General features: G+C 43.4%; 2 protein-coding genes across 9 annotated transcripts in view; one reads left to right on the forward strand and one right to left on the reverse strand.

Moving 5' to 3' along the window:
- Positions 1–17,748, forward strand: part of LOC142893397 (mitogen-activated protein kinase kinase kinase 11) — a 395,948-nt gene extending 378,200 nt beyond the window's left edge. The window contains exon 11 of the mRNA XM_076033946.1: positions 17,702–17,748. The gene's annotated coding sequence lies outside the window, so the exon portion shown is untranslated. The remainder of the gene's footprint in view (positions 1–17,701) is intronic.
- The window catches only part of nrxn2b (neurexin 2b), a 488,522-nt gene that overhangs the window by 301,310 nt on the left and 168,430 nt on the right, over positions 1–18,782 (reverse strand). For all 8 annotated transcript variants that reach the window (XM_076033939.1, XM_076033942.1, XM_076033936.1 and 5 more), the window contains 4 exons: positions 15,326–15,487; positions 7,292–7,730; positions 5,185–5,568; positions 2,092–2,295 (listed from right to left, as the gene is read on the reverse strand). In XM_076033939.1, coding sequence (XP_075890054.1) covers positions 2,092–2,295; positions 5,185–5,568; positions 7,292–7,730; positions 15,326–15,487 — 1,189 coding nt within the window. The remainder of the gene's footprint in view (positions 1–2,091; positions 2,296–5,184; positions 5,569–7,291; positions 7,731–15,325; positions 15,488–18,782) is intronic.

Here is an 18,782-nt window from a genome sequence, read left to right on the forward strand (position 1 = left end):
TCCGGGAAGGAAAACCCCGACAGTGTAAATGACAAGAAAGGGTGATCTGCACACCCCAACCACTGCATGCCCGCCGCACACAAACCGCAAGGAGCAGGACCCTGCTGTGTGCTGTTCCTCCTGAATGGTTGCAACTCAGAGACGGCCGCGTGGCTCGCCGTCTCACGAGCCGTGCTGTCAGGGCAGCACTTCGCTCGCTTAACGTTAGCAGGCTGAGGAAACGGTATCATCCAAAACTGAGCTGAGCTCTGATTTTCCTCGATAAAACATGGAATTATTCCATTGCCATCCTAATGCGCAGGGTGGCTTGAAAGCTGCAGAGGTACGGGGCGCAGTGGTTGGGTTGTGGTCTCGAGCTGTCAACCGCAACAGAATAGTGGAAACAAACAGTCAGGGACCAGCGTCGCTCACTCGAGGGGTAAAAACGGTGCTAAATGTTTTAAATGATCTAAAATAAATATTTATTTAAAAAAAAATAGAAAGCTGACATGTTTTTTTTTTTTCTCAATCAGGGTTATCACAGTTATCTCCTACTAATAAATATCATTACGGTTAAATCTGCCCAATTACAGACTTTCCTAGAGATTAATTAGCTGGATTATAATTAACACGGCTTAACTGATATTGTGGATTCCCAGCTGATTGTGGGTTAATTAATTTTCTTGCTGCCGCTGTGGATTCTTGAGTATGACTCAAACGTCAGTCAGAAGTTCAAATGAACGTTGCCTATGGATTCAGCACAGGGATGTATTGGCAGGTGGTCACCGACAGGTCAAGCGCTGACCCGGTGCACCGTGCGTATAAATGAGCAACAGACTTAGACCGGCGGAGCTCGGAGCCGGTCCCTCTGACTGTTTGATCCGAGGGCCGCAGACATACAGGCCATTGAAGGGATGAAAAGTTCCATCTTGTCAGCCTCGGCCAGGTGGGAGGATTGAAAGTAAGGTAGAAAGAGGAAGGGGAAAATAAAAAAAAAAGAGAGCTTGTTGCTGTGTTTAATTGCTCCACTGGCTGCTTGTGTGCGTCTATGGTGGCTTAAAGCCCCATGCACCCTCAGCCCGCCTCAGTCACACCCCCTCTGGTTCACTGCTGCGGCTCTGTTCCTTCAAGGGCTGAGCCAGGGCAGACTTTAAGTATCCCGAGCAGGGTTATAGCCATCTTCCCCTGAGCGCTAATATTCATGGCAATGAAATTTTAATAAGTCAAAAGGTCTGCTTTCCTGCAGACACTTATTGGAGTGCATTTGCCCGGCTATAAAATCGTCCATCTCGCAAACCCTACACTAAAATGTATCTGTCAGCTCCCCGGTAAGACGGCCTTTAAGACCTCTTTACACCCTCATCTCCTTTGAACTCATATGTAATTGCTCACGGTGAGGAATCCTAGATCCTCTTAGCACTGCTGTTGGGCAGGGGAACTTCATAAATAAGGGAACAGAGCAGAACCGTGAGGACAGGGTGCACAGGAGCAAAGCCGCCTCGAAGCTTTAGGAGGCAAGTTAGTGGGTTCAGGCTCTGTATCAGGGCAGAGGAGCTGTTAAAGATGGAGCTTTTAAACAGGAGGAGGCACCATGACTTGACTACTGAGAACAAAAAAAAAAAAAAAAAAAGAGATAGAAAAGGGATGAATGCAGAAGGGATGCGTTGAGGCCAGGGGTCCAAAAAAATATAGGGCAGAGATGACTGCAGGGTGGCCCCCTGCAGAGTGTGAAACCACCGTATACACAGGGCAAATATACATTTATCCCCTAATCCTATATTACTGCAGCAGGCATGGGGAAGATTAGCTTCTGTATTTGTACCTCACTTCTCCAAGAAACCGAGCCTTGGCCCGTTTTTATTTATTTATTTTTGGCTATCAAACCAATGGCGTGAGTGCATTTGATTGTAAAGAGTAGGCCAAAATATGGTCTACCATCACATTAAAAATAAACATTTTGAGGGACAAATTCAGAAACATTTTCCCCTAGAAAAATGTCAAACCATCCCTCTAAGCTCAGCATTACATAGGACTAAAACAGCGAAGATGAGGAGACAGGGGACGTTAATAAAAGGTTAGCAGGGACATCCACAGTGAATCTTAGCAGCTCACCCAGGTTCACTGTGAGCTTGATGCGGCCGCCGTCCAGCTCCAGTCGCAGAGTGTCTGCTGACTCTTTGGAGGTGGTGGCCATGAGCAGGCCGTAGGCCCGCTGGGACATGAAGCGCAGTGACACATCCTCGGCCTCTGTGTGCATGGTGAATGGCATGATGATCTTGAGGTACATGCTGCCGTCGTAACTCAGCACCGTCGCCTCTGCACAGGGGAGGGGACACAAGATTACAGTCTAATTGCAGACATGCGCAGCAAAATCAAATCAGGAAAAGAATATCAAAAATAAGATGTAAAACTGAGATAAACCCGGAAGTTTCAGTCAAGCAAACATATCTCTTGTGCTCTGCTGGAAGGTTTTAAAATGCACAGGAAATTAGGGGGGTGGGGTGGGGTGGGGGGGGACGCAGCAACAACATGCCGCTTGTGTGAGATTTAATGCATGATGGTGATGGGCCTTTGCAAGAAAATCACCAGAAAATGATGCCACTACAGTTTGATTGTGTTTTATCTTACTGATCTCAGCATGGAATTTTCAGTTTTGTCATTGCCAGTTTAACATATACATATATATATATATATATATATACATATATATATATATATATACATATATATATATATATATATATAGTGGAGACTATTCACGTTTCAAAGCACCCCTACAACTTCCATCAGCTGATCACATTTCCGCCACCTGCAGCACATCACAAGGGATGAAACAAACAAATCAACTCCAATACCAAACTTGACACTGAGGCTGAGGGAAATGTCAACCGCACCGGTGGAGCTAACTACTGAGACATTTTCATTTGTGCCGAGGACAACAGCAGCAGTGGCTCTTCTAGCTGTTCTATAAATAGGACCCCGTGCGAAATGAAGGTATCCTTCACGCTGTTCTTATCGTGCAGCAAGGGGTTGATACACGTCACCATGACTTTCTGTGAGTCACTGAAGCTAGAAGACATAAGAATGTGTTCAAAACACTGCTTAAAGGCGCACATAAATCATCTGCATGGGAACATGCAGTAACGCTACCAAGGCAGTATAATATTTAGGTTAATATGTTGTGCACAACAAGGCCACACACTCATCATCTAATTAAACCAAACTGACTTACGTGGTAAAATTCATGTATGTTGTAGTATCAATACTTTCTCCTTTCCACCTCAAGTTAAAAGAACAGCTTAAACTTACAGAGCATATGAGACATTTACAGGGGTATTGCCCTTGTAAATGTCTCATATACCCACGATTCTGGGCACAGCGTTGAGAAACAAAGACATAATAAATAAATTAAAAAAAAAAAAAAAAAAAAAACACTAGATGGCAGCATAGCACCACCGAAAGCACTTATATGGGCACCAAAAGGCGAAACTGTTAAGATATCAACCTTCAGAATGGACACGTCTCATTTTTTAATCCGCACTGTCCCCACTCGGATCCAGTCTCTTCTTCCCTCATTACGTTTCCAAGTCCCTCACAACCCCCCGGCGTCATTGGCTGGCTCACTCACTCGCTCCCATGGACGTGGAAGGACGACGCGCCTGCACTGCAGCTAATTGGGATGAATGTGACGTAGGTTACGTGGCGCTATTTGTCGAGCCCACCTCCCGTCGCCGTGGCGTACATGTCACGTGGGTTGCCGTGACTGGCACAGATGGCGGCGGCAGGCCTGGGTGCTCCGCCGCGCTCACTGCTGTCAAACCTCACAGCCCCCAAATCCCTCCACCTTCCCACCCTCCCATCCAGCGAGCCCTCGTTTCCGCCCAGCCTCGGGTGTTTTTTTTTTTTTTCCGCACATCGGTCCCTGCAGAGCTCTGCCGTACAGCAGCTGTTTGGCTGTGTTCGAATGTAAAAAAAAAAAAATTAAAAAAAAGGCAGAACAAAGGAAGAAAACTATTTTCTCCCTACTTATTTTCTTGCTCATTGCTGTCTTTTCATTGTTTCAGGTCCTTCTGATGTTACTTATCCTCCTGATACAAGGCTATGTTAGCTATATGCTAGTGCGACTCAAGTGTTGGTTATTACCAGAGGTGACAAACGTATTCACTTTCTGTGTAAAAGTATGGATGTTTGATGAAAGTAAAAGTACTAATTCAACTTTGTTGCTCAAATAAAAGGAAGAAAGGACAGTCTGATGTTTAACCCAAAAAGCAAAAATGCAACACAACTTCGCTGCTCTCTTTTCAGCTGCGGCACTGCTAAACTGTAATAAGTAATAGTTATGATCAGTGATCCATTAATGGACATTTACACTTTTAATAACAATAACCAATGCTATTTTCTACATTTGTATTTATCTCTGTACTGAAACCGTACTGAACACTCTAAAATGTTAACCACTTTTATATTGAACTACAAAACAGCATAGTAAAAAATTGCTCAATTTTAGGCAAGAAGTAACAAGCATGTTTGTCCAGTGTAACATATAAAAAGTACAGACATTTGTGTACAAATATAAGGAGTAATGGTTAAAAAAAATTTCAGAAAAAGTACACATGCCAGAAAAATCTACTTTACTACAGTAACAAAGTATTTTTGTGCTTTGCTACTACCCACGTCTTGTTTCTACTGATAATCAGTTGTAATCAATATTAGTTTAAATCTACAACCCGGTATCAATAAAGTTTATGTGATAAGATTAACAGATAATGCATTTTCACAGTTAAAATGGTTCTCTAGTCAAACAAGTCTCAAAATCTCCAGACAGCCCTGGTAGTCATTGGTTGACAACCACTGCAGCTAGAGTGGATATTATTGACACAATAACTAGTGTAATCCAATTCGAGGTGACGGTTGTTTGCCTCAGTAAGTGCCCCTGCAATAAACTGGCAACTTGTCAATGTTGAAAAACTGCTTTCGCCCGAAAAAGAGTGGTTAGGCTCCAGTTGACCCAAAACAGTGGGTGTGGGAGTAGTGGTTTCAGAAAATGGATGGATTGATAAAAGTTATAAGAAGGAGAAATGATTTAAAAACTTAAAGAGTATGCATCTGAAACAATAACATTTCGAGAAAATACTAAACTCTATGTTTTGTTTTGTTTTGTTTTTGTACAAAGTATGGATGTAAAGCTGTCTGACCGACCCTTACCTATTTCGCAGTTGGTCCCAAGGTAGCCGGTGCCGGTACAGTCGCATATGTAGCGGTTCCAGCCCTCCTTGCACAATCCTCCGTTGCCACAGGGGGTGCTGCTACACCGTTTTTGCAGCTCCCGTGTGCAGAAGCTGCTCACGCCAAAGGCACTCTGGATCTCGGCCAGGCGCCGGACATCGCGGCTCTTGCCGTCGATGAAGAGGTCACGCACACAACCTACGTAGCCATAGTTGAGCAGCGCAGTCCAAACCTCTGGCGGCAGGATGAGCTCAGACTTGGACTCGGGCAGGCCGCCAAGAAACATGTCGCTGTCCAGGTCCAGGATTTCACTGCCCTCGGGAGAGTTGAAGGGCATGCTGCGGCTGTTGACTGAGATTGATCCTAAAACACATAAACGCGAACAAAATGTTGAGTATTACAAATTGAAAATGCAAAAACTCCCCCCAAGCCGAAGATGTTGCAGACCTAATAAATCGCTCCAACAACAGCGAGAGTGTGTGTCTGTGGATGCATCTTTTATTCAGTGAGTCACTTTTTTCTGATGACTCGAAGACACAATGCAAATGAGAGAAGAAGTGTGGTGTCTGGGTAGGTTGAGTGAGTGGGTGTGAGGTCAAGTGACTGAATGAGTGACTGGGCAAATGAGTAAATTGTGGGTAGTGGGGAGCACTAAGTGGATAATTCAGGGATATAGAAGACAGACAGAGGAGCACACCGGAGACAAGGCAAACAGACCACTGTGGAATGTGTGCGCATGTGTGTAATGTGTCTGTAATAAGCTAAATGGAGGAGAAGGGAAGCATAATGCAGCAGGGAGTGGGGGGGGGGACAAAGGACCCTCTCGCTTTCTGTGATTAACGACTCCATCTTAATTTTCTATTAAAAGCCAATTACTGAAGGAGCGGCGCTGAGATCACACACACTCATTCAGGCACGTGCATACACACGCGTGCACACACACAGGCGGGCAGGCACACACGCTCCTCCTTGTTCTAAGACACTATTAGGAGGAGACATAGAGTCCAAGGTGGATCTCCACCGACAGACCTTTCATCAGACGCCACACTCCAACACACAGATACCCCTGATTGCGCTTGTTCATTGGCGGAGTCACCACTAACAGGTGTGAGAAACACACTTGCATTAGTAACTGTCTCTGAATTTAGTCGCAAATAGTAATGAAGTTAATTAATGGAAATATGTGTTTCATTTGTTAGCTTTTAATTGGCACGATTGTAGCTAATCGTTTCATGTTAGATTAGAAGCAGAGAACGATAGTGAGTGCTGAGTTTGGGTGTGCATCTGTGCCTCTGTTATGAGTCTCCAATCTCCAGTCACTGAACCCTCAAAAGATGGAAAAAGTCCAGCCTTTCAAAAAAACGTATGCTAAAACACTGTCATCTAGGAATCAGCCCTTCACAATGTCCCAAAGGGCAGCAGTACCTCACCAATACCTTACCCAGGTTAATGACCACACCCTCAGCCATTAAAACCCTCTCATCTCCATCCAAGTATATCAAGGGTTTTAGCAGGTGGACAAATCAGAGTTTTGGGTCAGAGGATCTACCTACCTACCTACCTACCTACCTAGTAGGTAGTCATGAGTGTGGAAAGTCTGAAAATGTGCTTAATGACAAAGTGATTTCAGATTTCAATTCTTTTAACATGCAACTTTCAAACAGAAATAGAGCAACAAAAAAAAAGTAAAAATCATGGATGTATTCCAAGACATGGCCTTTATTTCTGTCTGTCTATCTCTCTCAGTGACTGTGTCTGTGTTTCCCTTTTCTTCCTTAAGTTTGAAGACAGAGGTATTTTTAGTCGATTTAAGTAAAAAAAAAAAAAAAAAGAAAGTGGAAGAATTGCTACAATAACAAAAGACTACCTGACACATTGCCAAAGGCAACATTACGTCACACCGTGTCGTGTTTCCTTTCTAAAAATAATTCAGCTTTCCAAAACTCTGCCAGGTGTGAAGAAATGCTGGCTTCAGATGTGCGACAGAACAGAACCCCAAAAAACAAGGAAAAAAAAAAAACTGATGTCAGGTAACAGATGACCATGGGTTTGTTGCGAAAAAAACAAATAAAAAATTAACTCTCACCTTTCCTCCCTTCCCTCTGGAAATCCACATGGCACCAATCCCCGTCATTGACCTTCTTGTTGCTGGCCTTCAGCTTTGTTTTCCCGGAGCCCATGTCAATCAGCAGGTACAAATACCCGTCCAGCAGCTCCATGGCGAAGTAATCAGTCTTCAACTCCCTTACGGGCTTCTGCTCTTTGGGGCCCTGCGGTCTGCCGTGGCTGAACAGCAGGAGTCCGCTGGGCTCCGTGGTGCGGAAGTCAAAGGAGATGGAGCCCGTCTTCTTTGTGTTCCACTTGGGCAGAGAGATGTAGGACTCAGGGGTCTCGAAGGTGATGGGATCCAGCGCTGCCACATCCTCGCAACGGAACACGAGGTCGCCGTTCAGGGTTATTTTGGGGTCCCGCTCGATGGCCAGCTGGGAAAGCTCAAGCTTGAAGTCGTTGTTCTTGTACACCACCTGGATGGGAGCAGTCATAAAGTCACCATGGCAAGACACACTCAAGTCAAATTTTAAGGCCCTGTTTTAAACCCATTTTCACATCTATTTTAATCTCAGACTTCTGCGCCACATTCTAACGCCATGAAATAACAAAACGGAAAATCTCAGCCTTGCATCAATTATTCCAAAAATTATATTTCCACAAAAAAATATCCTAGTTAGCTCTTTGTTTACAGCCTGGCATGGAAGTGCTCAGCTTGCTGCATGGTCCTCAGGTTTGGAAGGAAAGCAAAATCAGGCGGTTGCAACCTGTCTGAGAGGACATAACCAATAGCTGGCTGGCTGTTTTGCTATTCACACAAGAGGTAACTGAGCGAGGTATTTTTGCCCTTTCTGACATCACAAAGGGCATCTTTTCAGAATTGTTTGCCATACACTTTCTGAAAAATGGCAAAGGTTTGTGTTTAAGGATGTCACATAAAGGCTAGAGATACAATATAATTATCAGAAATTATTAGGAAAGTGGATTTTGATAATATGGAACCTCTAAATATTCTAATTGAAGGATAAACAACTTTTTTTTGTAGGTAGACCATCAACAACAAAGTGAGCACAGCTGCAAACATTCTGTCTAGGATGGAGAAAGCCTGCAGATGTGTGCTAATTGCCCAAATTAATTTCAAGTGTCAGTTATGGCGGCTGGTGGGAAATGTTGTCAGCGCTGGGAAATGATGAATCGGAAATGACGAATGAAAGACTTGCTCTTGAACAGCGACGTGAGACGGAAAGTGATACAACATGCTGCTCTCGCTACTTTTCCACACCTCTGAGCATGACTAACAAGAGATTCAGCTCAGAGGAGCGCTTGGTTTACTGATCTTCACTGACTTCACTGATCTCAGCGAGTGGTTGGGGTTTGTGTGGGTACTCGGGACACCAAGCTTTGATCGTGGCTGCAAAAAGAAAGAAAAAAATCTAGCTCTCAGTCAAATCCATTAGTTGTACAAAGTTTTTTTTGAAGAAACGTCTGCACAATAAAATAAAAGCACCATATGGCTTCAGGGAATTTATACACACACAGGTAGAAGCTGATACTGCCTGGAGCCTTAAAATAAATGTCTCTCAAACAACTCTTGTTAACTGTGTGTGTGTGTGTGTTTGTGTGTGTGTGTGTGTGTGTGTGTGTGTGTGTTATATTCAAACAGCAATTCAAACTCGCTTCTAGTTTCAGTTTTTCCTTCATTTGCAATGCAAAGGGATATTTTGAGAGGCTGGTCTCCTCCAGGTGATAGTGTGAAGCAACAGAGTCCTTTCTGTATATTTGTGTGTGTGTGTGTGTGTGTGTGTGTGTGTGTGTGTGTTTCCTCCTGATTGCAGCACTCTTAATGCATTGTCACACAGGAACACTCATTGTCTGACTCTTGAGTGTTTGTCTTTGCTTTCTGCTGTTTCATGTGAGGTTAATGACATTGTGATGGTCTTACATTTTTTTCAGAATGATTCCTTTGTAGAGGAAGAAATAGTTTTAAGCTTTAAGAGTGGAACGTCTCACAGGTCAAGTCAAACATATTAATCATCTTATTCCTCAACATCTCCTTTACCACACTTCTCAAAACTGGAACCCAATGCTCTTTTAAACAGAATGAATCCTCCATATTTATTTGTATTGGCATATACTGCTTTTCTAATCTGCCTGTTTCTACAATTTAGAGGCTTTGCTGCATTGCTTTCTAATTTCACCAGACTGCTGCTGTCTTTGTATTTGTCACAGTGTCTCTCTCTCATATGCCTTCCAATTTTTTATCCTGCCACACACACACACACACACACACACACACACACACACACACACACACACACACACACACACACACACACACACACACACACACACACACAAATTCTCTAACTACCCCCTCTCTGTCAAACAGCACACCTCCACAAATGCACAAAGAACACACATCATAGGTTTCCCTCTGTCTAAAGCCTCCCACTGTTATATCCCAGCTCTGGCCATGCTGCCACATGTACTGCACACCTCCTAATGTCATTATTAGGAAAGATTAGCCCTGGTAATTAGTTACAATAACGCAAAAACTGGCAGCTAATAAGGTGTGATCTTGCCTGGCTTAAGGGGCGAGGAGAAGAAAGAGGTAGAGGTGAAAGAGAAAACCAGCCGTGGGAAGAGGAATCGTTATGTCTTCATTTATTCTTAGAATTGATGTGTTGGCCCGCGTGGCTTTGTCTTTATACTGCCATTTAGCTTCAAAACAAACTGTCCCAGGAAACAAGCAAGTGGAAGAGACAAACTGAATAAACAGGCACACGATTTTAGCAAATAAATAAAAGGAGGCTTTTGTCTTCAACAACTTTGTGAATAATGTATTTTCAAACCAATAGTGTTCACAGTTAAATGGTGGTGTGGCCTTTGTTTTAGCTCAAGCTCAAATCCACTTGTTATTCCGAGTGTCTGGAATCCACAAGGGGAAGGCGTGAAACTGCTGTGACCAGTCATCAGGCGTGCAACAAGCTACCCTCACACTATGCCCCCCCCCGGCAAAAATACTACAATCACAAAAAGGAAGAGGTTTGCCGGGGGCGACACGAAGGCAGGAAGACAGGAAGAAAGGAGAAAATAAGGTGAGGTGACAGATGTTTAGCGGTGAGAAAAGGAAAAAAAATGAAGGATGGGAAGTTTTCAGAGCACAGCACGATAGCAATCAGTTGTCTGGGCCACACTGGGTCAACTCATAAAGGTTAGATCATCCTATTTCTTTAGACCGACGGTACTCAACCTTAGACATTTGCCATATTCCTGCTTTGATGGTGGTAGGGCAAGTCACAGCAGTCCATCTAACAAGTCAGATTGCTCCCTCAAGACACCCACACGGCTTTTGTTCAGTCATACTAATAAGTTAATAAAAACTGGAAATTGTGTCGCTGTGAACTCTTGCCTTCTCAACACAGCGGTGCCGCTAGTAAAGGCAGAGGATGAACGTTGTGCTGTCTTAACCTTGGTTTTCTTCACGGACTGAGGATATGTGCTATAGTGACGAGGGATTTTCCCACAAATCAGTCACTATAATAATGTGTTGTTTCAAGAGTAATCGCTATGTTTTGATACATATATCATTGCATTTGAGATTTAAGCAAATACTGTCTGCTGGCAAGTGTATTTATTTATTTAACATTCTGTATTAGAAGTCCACAATGTACGATTTCAGAGAGTGAGTTAATAAGTAATGTTAATATTCCAAGCAACTTTTATCCTTCCATTAAAGCATCATCACTTATTCTGTAATCAGAGTTGCAAGAATGCTTAGACTACTTTTAGTTTCAGACTACATTTGCAGTCCATTTTTTCTTCATACATAACATATGGCAGGACTGGCAGGAATGCCAAATTCTATCCTAGCTGTCTTTAGGGGGAAGGTAGATGAAACCATGAGGAGTTGCATTGATGAATTTCTCTGCAACTCATCGGCTCTGTGATGAGGGTCACAGAGCCGTCAACACACATGAGGAAGATTTAGAGTTGCCAGTTGTATTAACGTGCATGCCATTGGGCTGTGTTAGGAAACAGGGAGGACGTCCAAACGGCAGATAAAAGTTGTGCAACCACATCCATGATCCTCTTGCTGTGAGCTGACAGTGCTAACCACTGCACCACCGTGTCACCCTAGCCAGTTTTCAAAGTGATTTCTCTTTTCAAAAATTGGAGCCTTTACAGGTATCAACATACTGTAAGTCACTTTTATCTGGTGATGTGCCCTCAGCAGCAGGCAACACTTTACTTTGATTGCTGTTAAGATAAAGAACCAAAATCTGACCTTTTACTCAAAGGGTAAAAGTCAGCTCTGCTATCAAGAAATTCTCAAATGAAATGTTGACTTAAGGTTGGGTGGAGTGCGAGCGTGGCCACGGACTGCAGAAGATTTTATCGCGCGCAAAGGTGAGACGGGAGACGGCTGCAGACGGAGAGATAGGGCGTCAATACGAAGTTGGCCGGGGTGGAGGGCGAGTGAGGGAGTGAGGGCGAAGGAGGAAGATGAGCGCATTCATCCAGTGCATGGAATCAGTCGAAGAAATCAATTTTTAATTTGGCTGTAAGGGTGGCAAAGCTGGTGTGCCAACAGCGCTACCGGGGAGTTAATTACACAAAACTGCCCCCGAGAAAAGGGGGATGATGAGAGGCACAGAGCGGAGTGATGAGGGAGCGGGGGGGTGGGGTGGGGGGTGGAGGGGGGGGGGGGTAGGAAAGACAGGGTGGGAGGGGGTGCAAAACGGGCGATAGCAAGGTCACTGTCTGGGGGCGGGTGGAGCGTGGGGGGAGGGCGGCAAGGTTGTGGTGGAGAGACAGATGGTGACGTGCTGAAGAGAGGAATCTGTGGAAATCAGACCGGGGTGGGGTAGCGAGGAGCTGAGACACTCGATTTCACACCTCGCCACTCTGACCGGGAGCGCAGAAAATACACACATGCATCGCACACTCCATGATCGTAGTGTGTGAGAGGCTTCGAAACGCACACGTACTCTCTCTCTCTCTCTCTCTCTCTCACACGCACACACACACACGCGCTCTTGTGCACAACCACTAACTAGGTAGGGGGGGGGCTCTGCTACCTCTTTTTTAGCCGTCTTCTGCCGCACTCCTTCTTTGGATTGCGACTGCCTGGAGGCTGCTGGTTAAGCGTATCAAAGGCGTTTGACCATGGTGGCGGCATGAAAGCTCAGCCCCAGAACATAACGCCGCTGTTAATCCGAGCTGCACCACTGAAGTAGCACAGGATGAAACATCCTCCCGTCTTCAACCTCAACCACTTACTCCCGTTTTCATTTCTAGCAACTACTACGCTACCAGGCGCTCTCAGCTGGACTCATTGGCATGGTTTTACCCTTTCGCCTCAGTTTAGCTGATCCAGTCATTATGGGGCCTGGCTGCTGCCAGTGCTGAGTCTGTAAGACCGACACACCGAGGAATACAACCAGTAATCTGCAGAGTCTTGCAGGCTCATGTCTGGATCCTACACTTGTTCTTTCTGACCAGTGGAGAGTAAACAGAGCCAGAGGTCTCCTCCTGATGATTGAATGTATTGATTAAAGGCCCAGTGTTGTACTCCTTTTGAGATCTCTAGTTTTTACAGTTCCCAGTGGAGATGCCTTACACAATTAATGATCCCCAAAACCCAATACAAGTCCATAAAGTGGCAGATTTAGCCTTCTGTTTTAGAGCTTTTAGAAAACAACGCCTGTAGCTTTGCTGGACCTTCCAAGGGACAAGACAAAACAGTTGCTTGAATGTCAAAGACAGCAGCAACACACTTGTTGCCACCATCCAGTATCAGTGCCACTTGTGACAGCACAAAGGGCTGATATCCAGAATTGGTTGTTTTGGCACACAATTTTTGAAAAGAGGAACAAACAGGTGACACACTGGATAGACTTTACCCATTTCTGGGAAGTTCTTCACAGCCCTGAGATATGTATTATTAATACAAAACCTCATCAGTGGGGACTTAGTAACATCATCATCTTCTTTTTTTTTTCTTTCAAAAATGTAAGAAGAATCATATATAAGTTGCGAACTTTAGACTGTGTTACGGTCAGGACAAGTCCCCAGTTTCTCGCAGGGCCACATATAAAGACAAACAACCATTCACACTCACATCCACTCCTCTGGCCAAATTAGTTCCCAATTCACCTCACGTGCATGTTTTTGGACTGTGGGAGGAAGCAAGAGTACCCGGAGAGTAGCGGGTTGGTCAGAGGGTATAAATGATGTAAAACAAAAATAGTCCTGTGAAACAGAATCAGCCATTATTTATGTCATTGTGTAGACAAGGAAGGGCTTTTAAATTGTTGACAAAACTCAAAGCGACATCACCCAGTGTCCAGAACGTGTACACTTACTAAAGCTGGAATCAGCAGTGCAGTGTGAAGAATCTGCACCTCCTGTGAGCCCCGCACAGACAAAATGAGGAGCTGCCTCATGCTGTCAGCAAACCGTCTGCTATGATTTAAGGAAAGCAACTTTTTTTCTAAGGTTTTGTGATTCCATATTGCGAGCCATGTCTGGCGGTACTGACCCAAAGCAATGCTGCAAAATGAAAAGGGCAGCCCTTGGTGGAAGGTCAAACATGAAATGCCAGTGTTGGATGTTTGCTGCAACAACACGTCTCTCCTGGATTTATTTAGAGCTTTCCACATTCGTTCTCAACCAGGTCTCGTCGTGAGCTCAAAGCTTTCAATTTTGCAGCCATGTTTGTTTTTTGGGTTGTTTTTTTTTTTGTCTGCACTGCACAGTCCCATTATACATCTCTTTTCTTTTCTCGTATTTGTTTGAGGGATAGGTGCCTCAAAGCACATACTCCTTTGTCATATCCCCCTCTGTTTGTTATTGCAGCTCTAACATTGTTGCTTTCTCTGTTGCTCCTAAGCCCTCCCTTCCGCTGTGCCCTGAAAGTCGACTGTAAATCCAGCCTTGTCTTGATGAGAGAGAGGATAGTTAAACGCCTTAGGAAGTTTAAGACCCACTAGGGATCCCTGCGATAGCAACCCAAATAATGAAAATGTAATTCTGCATAATTAAGTTAGAGATAGGGTGATTACTGTGAGATCCATTAAAAGTGATGGCAAAAGTAATTACTTATTCAATCAGCATGGTTTTATGAGGAAATGTGACGGCACCATGTTGCGTCGCCTCTATACAAGTCATTAAATTTACAAGGGCATAATACTTTAAGCTGTGATTGGTGCACTTGACAACTTGTTCAGTTGTAAATTTAGGCACTCGTAGGGGGAAAAAATATTTTCCTCAAAAGTTGTAGAAACTAAGTTATTAGAACCATGCTCTTCATATCCATCGTAGACCTTGTGCGCTGTGCAGTGTGTACATGAGTATGTTTTTGAAATGCACTGTAATTTTCTTACAAGCCAGATGGTATGAACAATGGCAGTCGTTTCTTCATGTTGCGCGCAAGTGACATGGTGTGAAAAAAATACACATATATAGACCTTGGATTACAGGAACTCTGTCTGAACAGATGTATAATTTGCTCAGTGATAATTGGCACAGCTCTCGCATAAAGGCAAAATGACCAAGAAACTCACACTGTCATTTGGGGGAGGGGGGGTGGGGGGGATTGATCTGTGATTGCATCGGTCATAAGGGAACACATGTTTCTCTGGCACATAAACGGTGAGAGTGAGGAGTGGCATCTCTTTACAACACTGAGTCATGTGATGGCACAATTTCACATCTTGCACAGCTCTATAAACTGTGCAAGATGTGAAAGGAGTGGCCCTGGCACGAACGTGTCTATGATTTGATCAAACTTTGGCAAGTTAAATTAGAAACTACTCAAGAATAAAGAGGACATTCAACTAACGTTTCCATCCCATTTAAAACTAACATCAGCACCAATGTTGGCACAAATATCATATATGAATATTATTATACATTTTTAGATTGGTCCAGCCATCCAAACCACCGTATAGTACAAATGTATTTCAGCAATACATTTCAAAGCATTCACTGATCCCCCCCATGCAAACAAAGCACTAATTAACTTTACATGATGTAGAATATGTTGAAAATAATAATAACCACTCACGTCTTTAAGGCAGCCCATGAAGTTGTTGCTGACTGGTGAGCCGGGCAGGTCTGCCGTGTTTGGGCTCCCCCCAATGTAGAAGAAGTCATCGGAGCCCAGCATGGTGTAGTCTTCTTGAGTATAGCCAGTGGTGGTGAGTATACCATCCACTGAGATGGTCACCTAGTGCAGGCGAGGCCCGACAGAGACGGATGAGGATAGACAGTGGAGGATAGATTTAAGAGAGAAGGGGTAAATTTGAAGAACGAGGAGGAGAGACAGGGAAGGAAACAGATTAAACGCCAGTAGGTGAGGCTGTGCCCTGCGTGGTGTCGTTTGGTTGGTTGCTTTTGGCGCCATTCAGCGTGAGGGCTATCACTCTAGAGTGCAGTTGCTATAATAATAATAATAATAATAATAATAATGATAATAATAATAACAATAATAATAATAATAATAATAATTCGTTTGACATTACTTGATAGGCTAAGCTAGCCATAGACTAGGCTTTCCTTTATTTAACATACTTAATTCCCAATTCCAAGACATTCATGGAAGAAAAGAAGCTTCTTTTATATTCAACAAAATTGTGCTTGATATTCAAAAAAGGTGGTTTTAGGTTTGTTCGTCTTGTCGGTTTCAAACATGTACGCCAAACGAGGTTACTCGCCTCTTTTACTGTCTCGTAATGCTATAGACATTTACTTCCACAAGTTCGAAACGAGCCATTTTGCCACCTCAAAAGTCATTACAGCAAACAATCACACCGTATGTTCATGCTTTTAATTGGAAGCACAGTCGATAAGCATGGCTAAATTGGCTTTTTGCGCGGCTACCTTTTTTTTACGCAGGCTGCCAGTGAAATAATGCTCGTTTATTCAGAAGCAATCTCAGCATAAGTGACCGATTTACTGTTCAATTATCCTAACAAAGCCCAGGTGAAAGTAAAACGCTCATGTCTCCTCCAACAGCTGCTGTTCTGAGTAGCTGTTGCACGGCTTCAGCACAGCGCCGCAGGGAGCCAAGTCCACGGCCATATGTTTGTCGTTACCTTTCCAGACAATCAAGAGAAGCGAGCAATCTCCATCTAAATTCCCAAGGTCTAACTTCACATCCCAGCTCAGTATAATGACATGCTGCATATGGCAGTACTTGCACATTGACGCCAAAGCTGCACAGCGCATCACTGAAATGTTAAGGGCTGTTTTTAATGAAATAATCTAGAAATGTAAAAAAAAATAAAATAAAATATGGAAAAACTGGGCCTCAAAATAGTCTCGAGAGGTAAAGCTGAAAAGAAACCTGCACAGCAACTGCACTCAAGAGATCAGGCGCCCCACAGCTGAGTGTTTACCGTTTTCTTCTTTACACCTTTTTTTTTTTATTTTATTTTTTTTTTATTTGCCGTACTTCCCGTACAACCCATTTTTATGTCTGCTGTTGCAACGTGGTGGGATAGAATGGTCATATTTTTGGCTGAAAGGATCTGAAGCTGCAACTGCTGTTTGGTTGAAGGGATTTAGCAGCAGCAGGACATTTTTTTTTTTTTTCCTGAGTGACGACGCAGAACTTCCACATAGCTGGGAGAGACAGAGGGGGGCCAGAAGTCGCACAACATACGCCACTTTCAAATGGTAACTGTAAGCTGCAGCCTGAGCGAAGTACCCATGAGGTTATTCCACTTCAAGATCAGTGCATTGCTTTAGGAGCTTAATGGTAGAAACTGTATGTTACTGCTGGAAGATGTGGCAATGTATTGGCAGGGGATATCACAGTTTTTTGGGGGGCAAACTGGGGGGGCTCAGATTAAACATGAGTTTAGATAAATCAAAAGGATATGAAAGCTCAATGAGAACATTAAAGCTAGCTGCCAGACACCTACAAAGTTCACCGGTTGTGACATAAATTTATTCCAAGAATGGCAAAGACAATGAAATGCACAGTGAAAAAAGTGCATTTAAAACAATAAATCATATGAATATATTTCAGCTTCCTTGGAGGAGTCTGCGATGCATCTTTGTCCACACTCGGTAAGATTACACACACTTGCATCAGTAGCTGGAAGGGCCACAGTGGTTAATATTAAAGGCTGACGGAGGAAATAGTGGGACATTCTTGGCAACAAGCTGCAAAGTTAGGAAGGGAGTTTAAAGGATTCCCAAAAAAGGCTAAGCTCTCAGTATAGAAAGGAAAAACATTCTTCTATCTTCATCTCCCTATAAAACAAGAAATAACTTGAACTTGAAACCACCACCAAGACAAAAAAGAACCCACTAAAAATAGGACGTACATAAAAGCAGAATGCCGGTAAAACTGAACTTTTTTCAGGTTGTAACACAAAGCCAAATCTTTGCTTCAGTTGGCTCCTGCAAACTTATTCAATTTGCCCAGCTGCAGTTGAATATTCATCCAACACACACACACACACACACACACACACACACACACACACACACACACACACACACACACAATAGCTAAACCTTATCTTTGATAGCTCCCAGAACATATTTGTGCAACACCAGAAGAATGTAGGCAATACACCATAACAGGTACAACTACTACTGCTATTAGTAGTATTACTAAAAATAATATCTATTTTTCTCAAATCATATTCAATAAATACCGGCCTTTCAATAGTTTGCAGTCGAGGCACTTTACCTGTGCCCTACGCTCAGCATGAACAGCTTGTCGCTCGCTCATTGACCAAATCTGACTTAATGACTTTGGGGCCGATGGCAACTCAATGCCCTCGCTGAGCATCTCCATGTCAGCGAGCAAACAAGGATCTGACCATGTTTCCAACTGTGTATGTGGGGATGACGGTGACCACACTTATCACACACAGAATGAAATAGAAAACAATATATTTTAAAGCAATCTGATACTTTGCACAAAAACTATACATTCATGGGGACTTGAAATGAATTTGCATGAACTTGCAAATACTTTGAAAACATATCTCTGTAATGTAATTTAACAAGTTCCAAAGACAACTTGAGTGAGAATTCTAAAGTGTTAACTGAGGCACTATCGAGGGCTTCTGAAACAAGTCTTGGAAGTTCACAATTGTCCTAAAAAAAAATACATTACGTAATTTGAAGTTTAATCATTGAAATAAATCTATAAAATGACCAAAAAGAAAGCTGAGTGGAGGCCCATCACTCACATTCATATTCTCATGAGGGTCCTGAGTGGTTCTAGCTTGATTTCCTTGAGCCAACGGTTTTATTCATTTATTTATTTATTTATTTTCATATTCTCTGGGAGTATGCAGTTTCTTTGTCAGCTCTCCTGACAGATACAGCCCCGTCTGTCTCACCAGAGGAGGAGGGGCTTACCTTGAACACATTTCACTTACCCTTGCCGCCAACGCGTTTGATCTCAGAGATCTTTCCAAGTGAGAATCAATGTGCTATATTTTAGAGTTAATACATCACAGTTTGAAAGCTTGCAATAAAAGACACAAGCAGTGCCC

The sequence above is a fragment of the Nelusetta ayraudi genome, unplaced genomic scaffold (assembly GCF_046127955.1).
Source record: "Nelusetta ayraudi isolate G7.1 ecotype Tasmania unplaced genomic scaffold, CSIRO-AGI_Nayr_v1 ptg000042l, whole genome shotgun sequence".
NCBI classification, from domain to species: Eukaryota; Metazoa; Chordata; class Actinopteri; order Tetraodontiformes; family Monacanthidae; genus Nelusetta; species Nelusetta ayraudi.